Raw genomic sequence first — 20,062 nt, forward strand, 5'->3', positions numbered from 1 at the left:
GGGTTTTTGCTGAAATCTGAAAGTAAACACTGGTTTCCGGCAAATATGCCATAAACTGCAATCACGGGAACGTGGGATGCTGCAAAAAGCTGTGAATGCAGACTGGTTGCCAAGTGTCCAAAATGCGGGCGTGTGATGGGGGGAGGGGGAGTTGGAACTTTGGGGAAACCAGGTGGTCAGTTTTGATGGTCCCGTCTTAAATTTGAATGGTTTCTGAGCAACCGGTCGTAAGTTGAGAACTATCTGTTATGTGCTTACAGGAAGAATTCTATAAAACAACAGAATACAATTGGAACCGCCAGAAAATCAGTGTGATATAGTGGTTTCAGTGCTCGACTGAATCTGGGAAGACTCCTCCTCAGCCACAGGGGCTCTCTGGAGTAGGGGTCTCCAACCTTGGCAACTTTAAGACTTGTGGACTTCAACTCCCAGAATTCCTCATCAGCCAGGTTAGCTGGCTGAGTTGGCAAGGTTAGAGACCCTGCTCTGGAGGACGTGGGGCCAAACCCTCCCTCTCAGCCTTACAGCCAAGATACATTCATTAAGGTGATGGACTAATAGCAGGGACAGCCAGTCCCGCCTTCTCAGCCCATGAGGCAATAAGGTGTAGTAAGGAAGGGGACTGGGGAAAACAAATTTAAGTCCCTTTTCAGCCTTAGAAGCAGGGGTGAAATGCTCCCGGTTCGGACTGGATTGCCCGATCCGGTAGCGATGGAGGCGGGTGGTTCGGAGAACCAGTAGCAAAAATCCCTGCCCACCCCCCACCTCCATGCCCAGCTGAGCCGTGCGATCATTAGAGGCTTTTTTTTTTAATTTTTAAAAGCATTTTTTCTACCACCTCTTCGGCCGAAAAAATGCCTTTAAAAGTGAAAAAAAAAAAGCCTCTGATGATCGCGTGGCTCAGCTGGGATCGTCAGAGGCTTTTAAAAGCATTTTTTTCCCCTACAACTTCTTCGGCTGAAGAGGTTGTGGAAAAAAATGCTTTTAAAAGCCTCTGACGATCCCAGCTGAGCCACGCGATCATCAGAGGCTTTTAAAAGCATTTTTTTTACAACCTCTTCAGCCGAAGAGCTAAGAAAAAATGGTTTTAAAAGTTAAAAAAAAAAAGTTGGCCACGCCCACCCAGTCACATTACCCCCCCCTCACCAAGCCACGCCCATTTGTAGCACTACAAATTTGTAGTAACAAATTTTAGATTTCACCACTGCTCAGAAGCTCATTGGCTGACTTTGGGCCAGCCCCTCCCTCTTGACGCAACCCACCTTGCTGAATTCTAGACAAGCTATAAAGACAAATAAAACATGTGAATTGTTAATTCCCAAGAGTGACATTACTAGATTACCAGGACATATTTGTCAGATAGTAAAAAGTCTTTTATTATTATTATCATCATCATCATCATCAGCATTATCATTATTATTATTAAGAAGGCTTTGAAGTTTAAAAAAAAAATAAAACTCTGGATACAATTTTCATAACTGTCAAGTCAGATCAACAAATATATATATATGTATATATATATTTATATGTATATATTTCAGAACTTTAGCCGTTGGATGGTTAAAGGTCTGGTCCTTGCCCCCACCCAATGCCAAGCCCCTTTTCTTAAAAAATAAAATATATTTTAGTTCTTAAAATTTATTCAATAAAGTAACTATTTTCCTAGAAATTCCCTACATATACACAGAGGTAAAAAATAAACTTTAAAAAGTCCAACATAAAAAAGAGACTTTTTTTTGCGTGTGCGTATTATGCTGATATTTATTTTTCCTTCTTTGCCCTCCCTAAGGGAGCCTGCCCGACTTCTCCCCTCCAGCTTATTGGTCCCCCTTGAGAGTTAGTATCAATTTATATAATTTGGGGGACCAGCCAAATGCAGATAACACTTGTCTTGCCAACAACAAAAAATTATGTTCACGCTTTCTTTCTCTTCAGAACTGCATACAAAAAAAGGAAAGGAATAATAAGAGAGAGGAAGGAAGGAAGGAAGGAAGGAAGGAAGGAAGGGAGGGAGGGAGGGAGGGAGGAAGGAGAGTTGGTGGGAAAAAAAGAAAGAAGAAAAGAAAGAAAGAAAAAGAAATCTTAAAAGTGCACAATATGGACTTTTGCTTGATTTATCTTTGCAAAAAGGAATACTGTTTGGGGCAAAGGGGCATGAGGAACAGCAAACATTTAACCCAACCCAGACTGTGCTTATGGGGTTGAGAGTTAAAGCTATTCTGTAAACAATATTTGAACAGATTTTTTGTTTCTTTTTGCCCAGCTCTGAAAGCTGGCTCTTGCCAAGCACAAAATACAATTCAGCCCTCAGGTGTGTGGTATTCCAAGTCCCAGAATCCTCAGCAATGCTTATGACAGGGAATTCTGGGAGCTGACATCGATACATCTGAAAGCTGCCCTAAATGGTGAAGACTCTTATCGTCTTCTCCTCCCACCACCAATATTATTTTCCCCCTCTCTACCTCGACGTATCTCCTTTCACCAGGCAAGATCCAAAAAATACATATTCCATTTCCCTTCCCACCCTTTTCCAGGTTCTTTCGCATGTCCTGATTTCCAAAAAAAGGTTGATATAAACAATTAAGACGCTTGAAAAAAAGCCACGTTCTTTGTTGTTCTTGTGGGTTTGTTTTGGAGGGAAAGGAAGTGTGTGTGTGGGGAGGGCAGTAAATGCATGGTGAGTCCCACCCACTCAGTGGCTATGAGAAAATATGGATGGCTTGCGTGGCTGGTGCGTGGCAGGCAGGGCACTGGGGCTCAACCCGGCCACAGATGCGCATGGCACACTCCATGCAGAAGAGGTTATGGCCACAGGGCACGAGGGCAGCAATCACTTCGCTCTCAAAGCACACCATGCACTCGCGGGAATTCTTGCGAGCTCGTTCCGAACTGTTCGAATCAGTAGGCGAGCCCGAAGTAGCGGAGATGCTGCTTGGTAACGGGGAAGAGGATGAGTAGCCGGTGCTGTTGGAGAAAGATGACATGGAGCCCTGGGCCGGCAGCCAGGACAGGGTACTGACTGGATCGCTCTGGATGCGGCGGGCCAAAGGATGCTCCAGAGCCACGCCAGGGTCTGGAAGGGTGGGTGAATGCCGAGGTGTGGCGGTGGTGCTAAGCGTGCTGTTGCGTCTCTGAGCGTTGCCGTTCACTGAGGAGGTGGAAGAACTGCTGAAGACCTGGAGGGGGTTGCTGGGAGCTTCAAAGGGGGACCAGATGGTGGTTGGCGTGGTGAGGTCCAAGGCCAAAAAGTCAAACCCAAAATCACCGTCATCAGAGCCCAGTCCGGGAGCTGGGGGTTCGCTGAATGAGTAACTGCTGTTGTTGGAAACAAAGGAGCCCGTGGGGGGACTTTCAGCCACATGGCCCCCGAAGTAAGGCTCGGTGGCCGAGGTAGCACTACCCGAGGAACCAAGGCTATCGTTGCGTAAACTGGGCACAGTCCGCCGGGTAGGGTGAGGCGCTTTTGACCACAGGCTGGACGGATTGCCACCCATCAAGTCGAGGCAAACGTCAGTGCCGTTGGAATGAAAGTCGTTGTTGATGTTGATGTCGATGAAGGAGCCCGTCCTCATGGTGATGTGAGCCTCGATCTCCTCACGTGCCCGGTCCACATTCTCCGGCATGCCCGTCACTTCAAACACCGGTTCCTTGTCCCGACTCGGGGTCACGATGTAGGTGTGTGTCTGTTGCTGGATGCGCTTGATGGTGGCTCCCTTTGGGCCCACCACTAGCCCGACCACACGGTAAGGAACCCGTACTTGGATGGTGGTCTGCCCGGGGAGATTCGGAGGGGCCAGGACTGAGCCAGCCATGCCGTTGACTTTGTTGCGAGTGGCCCGGATCACGGAGAAGTGTTCGGCAGCCGAAAGAATTTCTCGCTTGGCCATCTCCACGTCTTCTTTCCGGCCCGTCACAATAAAAATGGGTTCTTCTCCTCTCACTGGTGTTTTGATATAAGTGTTAGTTTTCGCTCTCAGGGCTTTGATCTTGCATCCTGAAAGACAGAAATATCGAAGACGAGAAGAACAAAAGGGACATGTCAGCTAGTGGAGAACTCTATTTATAAATCTTAGTCTTGGTTAGAAATGTATCGCTGCATAAGAAATTGCGCTGTCAAAAAACAGCTTTCCATAACAACAAGTAGAATTTCTATGACTATCCCAACCTGGGCCTTTCAGATGTAGTGCACCCCAACTCCCAGAATCGCCTCCAAATCCTGGAGGCCACATTTTCCCCTGCCCCAAAGCACTCCATCTGTAGCTACAGGTAGTCCTCAACTTACAACCATTTTGCACAGTTTTTTTTTTTTTCTAATTTGTATACCGCCCTACTCCCGTAGGACTCAGGGCAGTGAGCAGCCAAATAAAATACATATAATACAAATGTTAAAAAACCCCCATTAAAATACAATTAAATAATTGGCCCGGAAAACGAAATTTAAAACACCCCAAATTCATAAGACAAATTTAAAATTTAAAAATTTTAAATTTTTTTTAAAGAAACAGTTTAAAAGAGAGGTTAGGCCAGGCCGGCCTGCTGGAAAAGAAATGTTTTAATGGCACGGCGGAAAGTGCACAGGTCCGGGATCCTCCGTATCTCCGGGGGGAGCACGTTCCAGATGGCGGGTGCCCCCACAGAGAAGGCTCTCTCCCTGGGGGCCACCAGTCGACATTGTTTGGCTGACGGCACCCTGAGGAGCCCCTCTCTATGGGAGTGTACTGGTCGGTGAGAGGCTACTGGTGGCAGGAGGCGGTCTCGTAGTTAACAATCGTTGCAGCATCCCCAGGGTCACATGATCGAAATTGGGATGCTTGGCAACTGGCACATATTTACGATGATTGCAGTGTCCTGGGGACAGGTTTTGCGACCTTCTGACAAGCAAAATCAATGGGGAAGCTTAACAACTGCAATGATTCACTTAACAACTGTGGCAAGAAGGGTTAGGAAATGGGTCAAAACTCATTTAACCGTCTCACTAAATAACATAAATTTTGGGTTTAATTGTGGTCATAAATCAAGGACTGTCTGTATTGTAACTCTCTGGAAGAGGTAGAACTACCTCTTTCTCCTCTTGCTATTTTAAATAACTGGAGAGGTTAAGGGCGAAATACAGATTTTTTTCTTAAGAACCCCAAATTCTATCCCCCCTTTTCTCCCACATCCCAGAGGTCATATTCAGCAGGTTCTGACCTGTTCTGGAGAACCGGTAGCGGAAATTTTGAGTAGTTCGGAGAACCGGTAAATACCACCTCTGATTGGCCCCGCCCCCATCTATTCTCTGCCTCCCGAGTCCCAGCTGATCAGGAGGAAATGGGGATTTTGCAGTAACCTTCCCCTGGAGTGGGGAGGGAATGGAGATTTTACAGTATCCTTCCCCTGCCACGCCCACCAAGCCATGCCATGCCTACCAGGGGTGGGTTCTACTTACCTTTACTACCAGTTCGCAATGGAAGCATGCATGTGTGCTCACTTCGCTCACACGCGCGCTTCTGCGCATGCATAGATCGTCAATTATGACGTCCGGGCGGGTGGGCGGAGTCTCCCTCTGCTTTTACTACCGATTCTAAAGAACTGGACAGAACCGGGAGTAACCCACCACTGATGCCCACCAAGCCACGCCCACAGAACCGGTAGTAAAAAAATTTGAATCCCACCACTGCCGCATCACTTTCCACAGAGAGGGGAGAATCAAGCGGCAAAATCAAGATCATGTGAAGTGTTAATACCATTTTATAACACCTCGGTAAGGCCACACTTGGAATACTGCATTCAGTTTTGGTCACCACGATGTAAAAAAGATGTGGAGACTCTAGAAAGAATGAATAGAAGAGCAACTAAGATGATTAGGGGACTGAAGGCTAAAACATATGAAGAACGGTTGCAGGAACTGGGTATGTCTAGTTTAATGAAAAGAAGGACTAGGGGAGACATGACAGCAGTGTTCCAATATCTCAGGGGCTGCCCCAAGGAAGAGGGAGTCAAGCTATTCTCCAAAGCACCTGAGGGCAGGACAAGAAGCAATGGGTGGAAACTAATCAAGGAGAGAAGCAACCTAGAACTAAGGAGAAATTTCCTCACAGTTAGTCAGTGGAACAGCTTGCCTCCAAAAGCTGTGAATGCTCCAACAGTGGAAATTTTTAAGAAGATGTTGGTTAACCATTTGTCTGAAGTGGTGTAGGGTTTCCTGTCTAAGCAGGGGGTTGGACTAGAAGACCTCCAAGGTCCCTTCCAACTCTGTTATTCTAAATTCTAGTCCCTGTGCTGTCTGATTATCTTTGTTTTCCACAGAAGAGTCTTAACTCCACAGGATGGGAAAATGTTCCAGTTTGCTTTGTGAAGGCAAAGCATGAGGATAAAGAGGCTTTTGGTCACATCAGTGATTGCAAAAGTGGTTTTTTCCAATCTGAATGGCCGAAAAGTGCCCTCCATGCATCTTCATAACGCTTTTGTGTCAACAGTGCTTTTTAGGATAAATTAACATTGGGAGGCTCAGCATTTTATGTGGGGGCCTTTGTGTTATTTATGAGCAATAAATACTCATCGTTATCGACAGTTACGTGGAGCTTCTGTATACAGGAGCAATACAGGTAGTCCTCAAATTGCAACCTCATTTGAGAGCAGAATTTCTGTTGCTAAGCTATCGGTGACTCACACTCAATTTTACGGACTTTTGCCGCAGTTGTTAAGTGAATCAAACGGTGGCTAAGCGAATCCAGGATCCCCCCACTGACTTTGCTTGACAGAAGCTAGCTTGGAAAATCACAAAGGATGATCACCTGAACCAAATGAATTGTTGTATACTAGAACCCAAAGACCAGCAACAAAACAGGGGAAGGGTTTATTTTCTATTTTATTATTTATTCTATTCTATTATTTTCTATTTCTCTTCCAAATTTCCTTGAGGCATCTAACTATTTGGTCTGATCTCTGGGAAATAACAGCCTTGGTGGTGCAGTGGACTAAAGTGCTGTTAAGTAGCACTTAGCTGCCAGCTGCCTGCAATTACTGCGAGTTCAAATCTCACCAGGCTCAAGGTTGACTCAGCCTTCCATCCTTCTGAGGTAGGTAAAATGAGGACCCGGATTGTGGGGGCAATAAGCTGACTTTGTATAAAAAAGAACACAGCTTGGGGGGGGGCGAAAGCCCTACTAAGCAGGTATATACAAAAGCATGACAGCTATTGCTTAACGCATTGTAAGCTGCCCTGAGTCTCCGGAGAAGGGCAGCATATAAATCGAATCAATCAACAAACAAACAAACAAACAAACAAACAAACAAACAAACAAACAAATAAATTACACCTGGGATTTTCTCGAAATATCTCCTCCAACTTTCCTGGGTGGTACAGCTCTAAAATCCAGCTCCGTTCCTTTCTGATGCCAAATGCTCAGAAGGAATTTAAAGATAAATAACTCCAAAAAGATACAAGGGAGGGGGACAAAAAAAAAAAGAGATAGATTCTATAAAAATAGTCCGTGGACATCTACAGTCTCTATTCTAGGAAGAGAGGGGGTTGCTTTCTTGAACCATCCAGGAATCTTTTAAAAATGAACTTTAAAGCAAATGAAAATCTAGCTTTGTGTGTAAGCCTTGCTTCCCTTGCCTAAGAATCTCCCCTTCTGTTAAAATTCTGTTAAAAAGAGCCTTGGTGGCGCAGCAGACTAATAGCCTGTTATTAACATTCAGCTGTCTGCAATTACTGCAAGTTCGAATCTCCCCAGGCTCCAGGTTGACTCAGCCTTCCATCCTTTCTAAGGTAGGTAAATTGAGGACCCAGTTTGTGGGGGCAATAAGCTGACTTTGTATAAAAATATACAAAAGTATGAAGGCTATTGCTTAACGCATTGTAAGCCGCCCTGAGTCTCCGGAGAAGGGCAGCATATAAATCAAATTAAAAAAAAAATAGAACAAAAAGTTTCTAGTCCTTAACCAGTAAAGGTAGTCCACAACTTACAGCCATTCATTTAGTGACCATTTGAAGTTACAACGGCACTGAAAAAAGTGACTTACAACTAGTGATCACACTTACGACCACTGCAGTATACCTATAGTCATGTGATCGAAATTCGGGCTTTTGGCAACCAGCATATATTTACGAATCGTTGTAGCATCCCAGGATCATGTAATTGCCATTTGCAACCTTCTCAGCCGGCTCAGCAAAGTCAGAATTCCCCAGGCTGCCTGGGGAATTCTGGGAGTTGGGATCCACAAATCTCAAATTTGCCAAGGTTGGAAACACAACCTTAAGCGGCCGGAAATGGAGCATTCTATTCCCGTTTATGCAGCCTAGAACTGTGTTGGCTTTTTTGGCAGCTGATGCACACTGCTGGCTCATATTTAAATGGTTATCCACTAGAACTGTGATCTCTCTCACAGTTTTATTTATTTTATTTTACTTCAAATTTATATACCGCCCTTCTTCCTGAGAACTCAGGGCGGTGTACAGCCAGATAAAAACACATAATATAAACATTAAGAACAAATTAAAAGGAAATATCTCAATTTGGCCAAAAAATTTAAGAAACATACAAATTTAAAATCATTTAAAAGGCATTGTTAGGCCAGCCCGGCTTGTTGGAAAAGGAAAGTTTTAAGGGAACGGCGGAAGGCACGGAGGTCTTGGATTCTCCTTATCTCTGGGGGCAGCTGATTCCAGAGGGTAGGTGCCCCCACAGAGAAGGCCCTCCCCCTGGGGGTCACCAGCCTGCATTGCTTGGCTGATGGCACCCCGAGGAGGCCCTCTCTGTGGGAGCACACGGGTTGATGGGAGGTCGTCGGTGGCAGAAGGCGGTCTCGAAGATAACTAGGTCCTATGCCAGTTACTACTATTGAGCAAGATATCACATATACTGCACCTGTGCATTTTGTTTTCCTTGCCTAAATGTAGAACCTTATTTTTTTCACCATTGAATTTCATTTTGTTAGATAGCGCCCAATGTTCAAGTCTGTCAAGAACTAGCCACAATTACTCAGATAATTTGTCTGGCCTCCTAATATTATCCAGATTGGCTACCACTGTGCCATGTTGGGTCAGAGGAGCACCAACCTTTATTTAAGAAAATTTATACACATAGTCCTCGACATTTTAGGCCCAATGGAGCCTAAAATGTCCATCGCTAAGCAATTGTTAAGTGAATTTTATGGTCATTTTATGACCTTTTTTGCCTCAGTTAAGTGAATCCCTGCAGTTTTTAGGTGAATCATGCGGTCGTTAAGCGAATCAGCCTTCCCTCCATTGACTTGGCTTATCGGAAACCAGCTGGGAAGGTTATAAATGGTGATCATGTGACCCAGGACAGTGAAACTGTCATAAATACAGGCCAGTTGTCAGGCACCTGAAAGCGTGTGGCCATGGGGATGCTGTAATGGTCATAAGCGTGAAAAACTGTCGCAAGTCATTTTTTTTCAGTACCGATGTAACTTTGAACAGTCACTAAATGAATGGTTGTAAATCGAGGACTACTTATATGCTGCCAAATTCACTCCAGGCAGTGACTCCAGGCAGCTTACAAGGATTTAGTCACACTCTGCAAACTCCTCCATTTTATCTGCCACTGATCCATTATTCCATTAATATAATGTGCTTATGTGATATATTTACTAATCACATACCTAGTTTCTATTTGATATATTTTCTTCTCTTCTGAATCAATCAGTGGTGGGTTGCTCCCGGTTCTGTCCGGTTCTATAGAACCGGTAGTAAAACCGGCGGGAGGTTCCGCTCACCCGGCGCGACATCATCATTGGTGATCTGTGCATGTGCAGCGATCCCGCTGCGAACCGGTAGTAAAGGTAAGTGGAACCCACCCCTGGAATCAATGGCCTAATATTTTATAGGGGTGAATCCACTGTGATCTTTGCTCTGTCCACATCTCGAAAAGCTGCACACACACAAAAAGATATGCCAGGAAAAAAATGTGCGCAACACTAAATTTTTCAGGAGGCTGAAGAGAAAATCGGACAGAGGAAAATTATGATTGAATCCATACAACACTGATCGGGCCAGGAAATTGCTGCCCTCCCTATCACTATTTAATAGATGATCCTGAGGACAATCTTATGAGAAAGGAAATTTGCTCTTAGCCATGTTGCAGGAGGGAACAGAAGAAAAGCTATTTTTTTAACAAAAGAACACAATTTATGGAAAGGATTAGCTTGCAAAACCTTGAGTTGCCGTATGTGAATAGGCAGCAATATAAATTTCCAAATAAATAAATAAATAAAACCTAATTGTCCGGTTTCCTTTTTTTTTTTTTTTTCCAGTCTGAAGTGCTCAAGCTCACGTTCTGAGGAGGATTTCACAGGTACTTCTTATACTGAGACTACCCTGTTTCCCCAAAAATAAGACCCAACCGAAAAATAAGCCCTAGCATGATTTTTCAGGATGCTCGAATGATAAGCCCTACCCCCAAAATAAGCCCGTTAAGACTGTCAGTCAGATGGGTGCCTTTAGTACCGTATTTCCCCCAAAATAAGACCTAACCAGAAAATAAGCCCTAATGCGTCTTTTGGAGCAAAAAATAATATAAGACCCAGTCTTATTTTCGGGGAAACTTGGTAGTGTGGAAGGATTCTCCGTGCAGGGCCTTGATAGGCTTGGAGGTAGTCTTCAACTTACATACAGTGGCCATTCAAAGTTACAACAGCGCTGAAAAAAGTGACTTATCGTTGGTCTCTGCACCTATGACTGTCACAACATACCCAATTACATGATCAAAATTCAGGGGTTTGGCAATTTGCATATATTTACGATAGCTGCAGCATCATTGGGGGGGGTGTCACATGATCGCCATTTGTGACCTTCCGGGCTGGCTTCTGACAAGCCAAGACAATGGGAAAAACCAGATTTATTTAACAATTGTGTGATTCACTTAACAACTTCAGTATTTCACTTAACCCTGGCAAAAGAGACCATCAAAGTGGGTGTGACTCATTAACAACTGCCTTGTTTAGCCACAGAAATACTGGTCCCAATTGTGGTCATAAGTCAAGGACCACTTGTATGCTTCTAGAGCAGTGATGGCTAACGTTTTTGCCATGGCGTGCCAAAAGTGGGGGGAGTGCAGGGGGTTTGCGTCCATGCGTGTCCACACCCATAATTCAATGCCCCCTGCCCATGTGTGTGTGACCCCCCCGCGCTCCCCCACTTTTGGCACAGTGGGCCTGGTAGGCCCGTTTTTTGCCCTCCCCAGGCTCCAGAGGCTTTCTAGGGGCCTGGGGAGGGTGAAAACTGCCTTCCCCACCCCCACAAAGGCCCTCAGGAGGCTGGAAACAGCCCGTTTCCTGACTTCCAGTGGGCCCAGAAGGGTCGAAAATCAGGTGGCCGGCACACCCATGCGTGCTGGAGCTGAGCTAGGGCAACACTCGCGGGCCCACAGATACGGCTCCACGTGCCACCTGTGGTACGTGTGCCATAGGTTCGCCATCACGGTTCTAGAGCAACTTACACATGTGTAATTAAGAGCAAAGCATGCTTGGCTTCTGTTCACAAACCACAGGATTAAGCTCTGAAGCAGACTGGTTAAATTCTGACTAGGTGGACTATTTCTGACCCTAGAATTACAATTCCTAGAAATTTGACTTGATTGGGTGGGTGTAACCAACACTGGGTGAGAGAGACAGCCTGGGAACTCGTAGTTGAATACCAAAGCATTTATTTATTTTTTTTGCCTAGTGAAGGTCCTGGGTTCGATTTTTGGAATCTTTCAACAGGACCCCAAGGCGCCAAGATATACCACATTGTCTTGCAAAAGCACTTGGCCATTCTATCTTGCAAAGATCCAGGAAGACCAAAAAAATCCAGGAAGAGCTTGGAGTCTTTTGATCTTTTAGAGCCGAGGTGGGCAACTATGACCCTTTTTATGACTTGTGGACTTCAGTTCCCAATTCAGTTCCTGGCTCAGGAATTCTGGGAGTTGAAGTCCACAAGTCATTAAAAGACCATTGTTCCCCACCCCGGTTTTAGAGGGAATGTAGCCCTTTATAGAACAAAGGATAAATCTTTTATTGACCTGTTGACCATTTTGGTGTAGTGGTGAAGGTGCTGGCCTAGAAATCAGCAGACTATGAGTTCTAGTTCTGCCTTAGGCATGAAAGCTGACTGGGTGACTTTGGGCCAATCACCAGGAGACTGAGTTCTACTCCCGCCTTAGGCATGGAAGTTAGCGGGGTGACATGGCCCCCCCCCTCTCTCTCTCTCTCAGCCAACCCACCTCCCAGGATTGTTATTGTGGGGAAAATAGGAGAAGGAAAGAGTATTAGATATGTTTTCTGTTTTGAATTATTTATAAAACTAATAAAGGCAGGATAAAAATCTAATAAATACTCATCCACTTCAATTCAGTCAATGGCTTTATGCACCCTTATGCAGTCCAGTAATGAATCTAAGCAAGGCTACTGACAGCTCAACTGGACTTAAGTTACAATGCTGAGGGCCACAACCTGAAGGGGATTTTTAGATCTTTGATAGCGGGTTGTAGGCACTCTCACAGAATGGCTTCCATATAGAGGGAGGGCATGGTTGATTTATTTATTATTTATTTATTTATTAGTCACATTTTTATGCCGCCCAACTCCCGAGGGACTCTGGGCGTCTTACAACAGAGAATAAAACAATGCGGACAATATCCCATACAAGAGCTTAAAAGAAAACATTAAAACCCATACACTCCAATTTGTGGCTGGGTCTCGCAAGATCACCGTAGCGAGATCACCGGCTCCAGGCCTGCCAGAAGAGACAGATCTTCACCACTTTCTGGAAGGCCAGTAGGGTGGGGGCAGTCCGGACTTCAAGGTGTAATTGGTTCCAGAGAGCCGGGGCAGCCACAGAGAAGGCCCTCCCCCGCGGGCCTGCCAGCCGACATTGTTTAGCTGACGGGACCGAGGAGACCGACTCTGTGGGATCTTAAATCTTGATCTCAAAGCCCCACTTGAAATGGAGACCTTACTATTCATCAGCCTTTCTGGCTTCTGGTAGAAGATACTTTCTACCATTTCTGTCTTATTTTTGATCAGATGGACAAAGAGGCCCAATAAAGATGGGGCTGCAGCTATCCACACCATTTTATTTTCTAAGAAGGCTTCTGTTCTTCATGGGGCCGAGTGATGGTTGAAGATCATGTTTGGTGTTTTGCTTTGCAAGCCTGCTAGTCTTCCATTGTTAAGATCTGAGGGGAAGGGAGAAGTTAGGTCTCTAGGGAAGTGTCCCCATAACTGTGCTGCTTGCAGGTGCTGTGTTGCCTATGTGCGGCACACAATAACGGTCATGGTATTGTCTAGTATTCCTCAGGTATCACTAGAAGTAATCTTCCATTTATAATAATTTATTTAGTGACTGTTCAAAATTACAGCAGCACTGAAAAAAATTGACTTATGACTGTTTTCACACTTATGACCGTTGCAGCATCCCCATGGTCATGCGATCAAAATTTGAATGCTTGGCAACTGTATTTATGGTGCCCTGCATGTCCTAGTGTCATGTGATCACTTTTTGTGACCCCGTCAATGGGGAAGCCAGGATTCACTTAACAACTGTGTTACTAACTTAATAATGGCAGTGATTCACTTAACCACTGTGGGACGAAAGCTTGTAAAATGGGGCGAAACTCACTTGACAACTGTCTCACTTAGCAACAGGGTGGATAAAAATCAATTATTTTTTAAAAAAAAATCAAAAAAATCAGATTTTTTTGATTTAAATCAGATTTTTTTGATTTTTATCAAATTTATTTTAATAAAAAACTTTTGGGGTAAAAATCTATCGTAAGATAGTTTTCTATTTAAGATACATAAATACTTTAGTTTATTCAGCATGAAATGGAGCTTAGTTATGTAGCATGAGGCTGTATATTCTGCAACACTGGGACTATCGGTGAGTCAACAGTGGGTCAAAGGAGTAGCAGAGATGACAGTTGCTCTTTAAAAATTATGATTTAAATCGAGTTGATTTAAATCAAGCCTTTTTACTAGTGATTTAAATCATGATTTAAATTGTGATTTAAATCAACTCGATTTAAATCAAATCCACCCTGCTTAGCAACAGAAATTTTGGGCTCAATTGTGATTGTATGCCAAAGACTACCTGTATTTGGTCCTCGAAGGGGCTAAAGAAAGAACTTTGCAAGGCAACATTCATTCTCCAAGATTCAGTTCCACCAGTCAGTCCAGAAGGACCTCACAATCCACTGAACTAAAAATCATCAAGGGATCCAGAAAGAAAAACAGGAACGGATCCATTTCTCCATGACACTCTTGGAGGAGATAATCCTTCAAAGTGAGAAAAAGCAAACACACTCCTATTATTTGCCTGATTTCAAATTCAATGTTTTCAACAACCTTGGCTGAAAGTAATAAAAAAAAATGACCATTATATAGAAGATGCTTCATTCTTTCCAACAGTGGTCTTTTCTGGACTGACATGAGATGTTTAGGCCCTTCAAAGGAAAAAAAAATGCAAGATGCCATCTTTAAAAATAAAAAGCAAAGAGAGGAAAAATGACCCTAAAAGAATTTTTGACCCAATACCTATCCTGCAGGTGAAACTTTAGGAGGCACCAGCCTTTTTTCCATCCTAATTGCCTCCTCTTTAACAACAAAGCATGATGACTGAACAAACGTGGAGAATCTGGGTTCATAACTGAAGTGAAATTTGAATTTCAGGTCATAAAGGAAGACAGATGGAAACTCTGTTCTAGAGTTAGAAACTTGAAGCTGAATAGGGGATCTTTGTGCATTTCCAAGACAGAAGATTGTGCTATTCTACACAAAACTCAGCTACCTAAGAAATCTTTTACCTAACAAAATATAAAAAGGAAATGCAAAAACTGTATATTTTGCACTGCACAATGAAACTTTATCGGATAAATTTCTTCTTCTATAAAATTTGTTGTTGGATGTATGCTAGTAATAACTTTTAAAAAAGAGTTGCCCATGCATCAGAAAACATATTTTTCATGGTTGCATAAAAAACTCTACAGTTTTAAAAAAAATCTTTTAAGGCAATACTACTTTAATCAAAATCTATTTGGTCAACATCACTATTTACAAGCAGTGTGAGACAGGGCCAGATTTTCTAAAAAAAAAAAAAAAAAAAAAGATATATTTGAGCAAACACTGTTTTTATCCACCACTAACCAATCACACTCTTATGTGTTAGAGATAGTGAGAAATTTTACCTGATTGGATAGTAAAAACCTCAGGTTGCCTTCTTGAGGAATTATTAAACCCTGACTTCTGCTAAGACAGGAGAAGCAGAAAAAAAAGTTGGAAGGAGAGCTGCATGGCCTAATATAAATTGGGCGTGGTCAAATAGGGGCGGGAGGGGAAGGGAGGGTACTTCCAGAATTAGCCAATAGGATACAAGGAGCGTGATGTCACCGCGCTCAACACAGCATGGTCTCAGCTAACAAAGCGAACAATAGGGCAGATATGTGCCCCATTGACAAGGGGAAAAAGACTGATACAGACCCCAAAATTACAAACTTTAAAAATACAAAAATGTTACGCAACAACTTAGGCTGGCTATAAACAAAGAGGCAGAGTAGTTCTTATTTAGATGCTTGGACAGCTCTTAAAATGTCCCAGCTTTGGAAAAAAGAAAGGTACATTTTCCAACAAATATATTTTGGCATTTATTATGGTAGCTTTCAAATGTAAAACCAGCAAAGGAAGACAGGAGAGTATCAGTTCAAGATTCGGCCCACCAGAGGCTCATCTTTGCCCACTGAAACTTGCTCATTCTCTTTATACCTTTGCTGCTAAGAAATAGAATAGAATAGAATAGAATAGAATAGAATGGAATGGAATGGAATGGAATGGAATGGAATGGAATAGAATAGAATTCTTTATTGGCCAAGTGTGATTGGACACACAAGGAATTTGTCTTGGTGCATATGCTCTCAGTGTACATAAATGGGTTTTATAAATCAAAATGTTTAAAATGTATGGAAAGAAGGGATGAATGTGAATAATCAGAATTATGCTGAGTGAGCAATTCACAAAAGGAACGGACATGGATCCCAAAAGAAGCGGGACCTGAAAAACGGGGCACAGATGACACCCATTTCGCATGGATTCCAGAAGGTGGGTCGAGTTTGCCAACTTCTTATAGCCTTTTCATCCAGAAAGAATAACAAGCATCCAAACCTGTGCTCAAACGAATCTCCTCAAATGTGTAGCACCTTATCTTTTCAAAACAAGGATTACCTATTTTAAATACAATTCATAAAGATGCTTACTCGGTTCTCTCAAAACAAGGGAAAGTAGGTGGAAATGGAATATTGTTATTTCTGGAATAATTTTTCCAACTGTAAATGTCGAAAGTTTTTTAGTTTCCTTCCTTCCTTCCTTCCTCTCCACATTTCTATCACACGAAAGAACAAAGAAGCTTTTAAAAGTCTCCCCAAAGCCAAATGGAACAGGCCCAGAAATTAGGCGTTCCTTGGCTTTCTGGATTTCAGCAAAGTTTGAATTAAGGGAGAGAAATGCAAAGCCAAATACGGCTGGATTTAGCCACAGAAAAGCTGGAAAAGTTGGTACTGGGGCACAGAGAGACGAAGTCTGCCAGTTTTCACATTTAGAAAGCTTTTAAAATGCAGCATTTCTTAAACGCTTACACAATTTAAGATTGGGGTGTGCACATACATCGGTTGCCTCAAGCAGGCTCATCTACCCTTCCCAAAGTTTTATTTTTTAAAAAAAGGAAAAGAACACGACCAGCAGTTTTGTTTTATTTCTTCCAAACATGGGATGGGTAGTATGGATGCTGCTTTCAAATATATATATATATATATATGAAAGAAAGCTCTTTTCATCCCCAAATAAATTAAAGAGAGAGGGACAAACCCAGGTAAAATGCAACCCTCCCAAGACTTTTAAAAAGCTATGTAGGTAGGTAGATTGCTGAGTAACTGGGGAAGGGGGCTGAGAGGATCTTAGGGGCAGGTGGGGGGGCAGAAACTAAGGATGGCGGACCCGCCCTTTTTCCTACTGATGGGCTAACTTTATGATGGGCACCAACCAACCAACTCTTCTGGCATTCTTTGGACAGGTTTTTTGTTTTTTTTTTACCTTGACGGCCCACGATTTCTGCCACATGTTCCGAGCTGGGCACCGAGACGCATTCCGTCATGTTGACACTTTTCTTGCGGCTGCCGATGATGCCCAGCTGCCCGGCCAGCAGGGGATGCTGTGGCGGAGGAGGGTGTCCCAGGTGGGGCGGGAAGGCCCCGAGGATCTCCACGGGGGAGACGGAGTTGGAGGCTGGGGGGCTGCCCTCGGCCTCCAGCAGGGCCAGGCCCACACCTGAGGGCGGCGCTGCTGCCAGAGGGGGCAGCCCATGGTAGCTGAAAGGGTCCAGCCCTCCTGGATCACCTGCCTCCATCAGGTCGTCCTCGGGTCGTGGTCCTCCTCCTCCTCCTCCTCCTCCATCCTCCTTGGCCGCCGCCTCCTCCTCCTCTTCTCTCCCGCCTTCTCCTTCCTCCTCCTCCTCCTCCTCTTCCTCCGCCGCCAGCCCTAAGATGGAAAGCTGCTCCAAGGCCAAGGAAAGCTCGGCCGCGGGGTCTCGGGGCGCCAAGGCTTCTTGCAGGAGAGGCGGGGAAGGCGGCTCCAGGCTGGGTTGCTGGAGGCCGGCAGGCAGGGCGAAGCTGCTGCCGGAACAAGCCGGTTGCTGCGCGATCTGGGGGGTCAGCAGCCCGCCCAAGCCAGGCGGGGGGCAGCAGCGGGAGGCTTCTCCATCCAGCTGGTAGATGGCGCTGGGCATGGCTGCCTGCAGCTCCCCCTCCGCCTCTTCCTCCTCCTCCTCCTCCTCCTCCTGCTGCCCCCCCAGCCTGGGACGGGCTCCCTGCCTCCGGCTTCGGGGCGCTCTCTCGGGCTGCTGCTGCCGCCGCCGCCGCACCGCCCCCAGATCGGCTCCGCTCGCCTAGGATCCCGCCCCCCTGCCTTCTCCTCCTCCTCCGCCTTTGTTTGCTGGCCCTGCCGCCGCCTTCATCCAGCAGCCCGGCTCGGAGAGAGGGTGGGGGGGGAGGAAAGGGAGGGAGGGAGGTTGGACGGGGCGGGGAGCCCGAGCGGAGGCTGCCGGCAGAGGCCCCCCCTCCCACCCGATGGCGCCTCGCCGCGCCTCTGTCCCACCCAGAAAGAGGACGTCATCTCCAGCCCAACAATGAAAGGGAAAAAAGAAAAGGGGGAAAGCGCATGCGCGGGGAAAGCCTTTTTTTCTTCTCCTCGCCCCCCCACCCACCCTTCACCCCCCCACCCCTCCCGGGGTAGCCCCGCCCCCTCCCACGCGCTGTAAAGGCTCGGGGTTAAAGCCGCGGCCACGCCTTCCAACTTCTGGCTTGGGAAAAAAAAAACAATAAATGGGGCCGATTTGAGCCGGGAGGGATGCTTTCACACGCACACCCCCAACCTGATTTCCAGAGCTGTCTTTGTAATCATAAAAATATATGTATGCTGGTTGAAGTCGCGTGGTGCAAGCGGGGAAGGGGGAGGGGGGTGTACTTTTTTTTTTTTTAAAGGTGCGCTTAAAAAAAAAAAAAAGGAACCCCTTTCCAACCAAGTTTCTTGGGAGTATTTTGAGTGCAAAAGCGGTTTCCTTTGGCCGCTTTTGGAGATTGGTTTTTCGTCTAGTTTGCAGCCTTGGGAGTTTCCTCGTGGTCTACCATCCCAGCGTTTCAGCCCAGTCCCCCTCAGCTGTCGGCTCCTGTAGACGTGGCATGTTTATTTAAGTCGGTAAAGAACCTAATTGGTGACTTGCAGAAAACGCCATCCTCTGGCTAATATTACCTGTCCCCGCTCCCACCCCCTTTTGGTTTAATTATTGTCCGATATCAAAAAATGAGTTGATAAAGGAACTGCATTGTGCGAGTGCAGTTACTAAATATTATAACGATCCTTACGATTTATATTGAGTTTCCTGATTGCTTATTTGTACCCTATGACTATCATTATGATTCTTGATGAACGTATCTTTTTCTTTTATGTACACTGAGAGCATATGCACTAAGATAAATTCCTTGTGTGTCCAATCACACTTGGCCAATAAAAAAATTCTATTCTATTCTATTCTATTCCAAATATTATAACCTAGTGTTGCTTTGGGAGCCAACAGTGGTCGCATTTGGATTTAGTGTATTGTGCAGAACTGTGGACTTGGGATAATAACAGGTCATGTTTATCCCAAAGTTGCTATTTCAAGAGGCTAACAGGACTTTCTGGTTTTTCTTTGAAGACGTTTCGCTTCTCATCCAAGAAGCTTCTCCAGCTCTACCATCAGAGCTGAAAAAGCTTTTTGGATGACAAGCGAAATGTCTTCAAAACAAAAAAACCAGAAAGTCCAGTTGCCTCCTGAAAAAGCACCTTTGGGACTAACCTCATTCCAACATAGCTCCAAGTCCTGATCATCTTCTACCTTCTCTGCAGAAAGAATCTCCTCAGTTCAGAGATAAACCTGCAAGCATCTTTGAATTTCATGCGTCTCTGTCCCACTATTCCCACGCTTTCCATAGCCAGGAATGCAGAATTATCAGTCCTGGCTCTGGTTGTGATTGATTCATGGCCATCATATTGCTGTTAACTCTTGGTGACCTGTGTCCAAGTTGCTCCTTCAATGGTGCACCCATCCCAGCTGTAATCAAGTCCACTTTTATTTCTGCTGGCTGTCTTTTTCTCCTTCCACTTTCTCCAGCTTTATGGACTTCTCAAGGAGCCGGATCTTTGCATTCAAATTGAGCTTGGTCATTTGTGCACCAAGTGGAAACTCTGGATTGATTTAATGATTCATTTTATACGTTCTTGGTTGTTCTCCGGGGTCTTCTTCAACACCAAAGCGCAAAAGCATCTATGCTCTTCTTTTTCCAAGTCCAATTTTTATTTCCATAGAAAATCACCGTATGGATAATTCTGATATTTGGATGCAAAATACAGTTGAATGAATGAATGAAGAGCCACGTGCTTCTTCCTCAGTTGGGACCATTCATATGTCCAATGTAAATAACCCCAAAGGTTTTATTGCTTTTCATTCCCCCACTTACCTTTAAATCATTTGGACGCCACTTGATTGGTTAAT

The 20,062-nt window shown here is 44.7% G+C and overlaps 1 protein-coding gene across 1 annotated transcript; it reads right to left on the reverse strand.

Moving 5' to 3' along the window:
• Window positions 1–1,730: 1,730 nt before the first annotated feature.
• MEX3D (mex-3 RNA binding family member D) lies at window positions 1,731–18,119 on the reverse strand. The gene is made up of 2 exons (XM_034437728.3): window positions 17,068–18,119; window positions 1,731–3,994 (listed from the first exon to the last, which is right to left on the reverse strand). Exons 1-2 carry the CDS (start codon window positions 17,756–17,758, stop codon window positions 2,700–2,702), a joined length of 1,986 nt encoding a protein of 661 aa, XP_034293619.2. The 5' UTR covers window positions 17,759–18,119; the 3' UTR covers window positions 1,731–2,699.
• Between the last annotated feature and the right edge of the window lie 1,943 nt (window positions 18,120–20,062).

This window comes from Pantherophis guttatus, chromosome 1 (assembly GCF_059756535.1).
Source record: "Pantherophis guttatus breed Tessera chromosome 1, ASM5975653v1, whole genome shotgun sequence".
Classification (NCBI taxonomy): Eukaryota; Metazoa; Chordata; class Lepidosauria; order Squamata; family Colubridae; genus Pantherophis; species Pantherophis guttatus.

Bases quoted from the DNA above. Each gene is read 5' to 3' on its own strand.
- MEX3D (XM_034437728.3), bottom strand. From the start codon at position 17,758: ATGCCCAGCGCCATCTACCAGCTGGATGGAGAAGCCTCCCGCTGCTGC. The intron at 3,995-17,067 runs GTAAAAAAAAAA...TCTGTCTTTCAG, and splicing joins AGAAATCGTGGGCCGTCAAG to GATGCAAGATCAAAGCCCTG.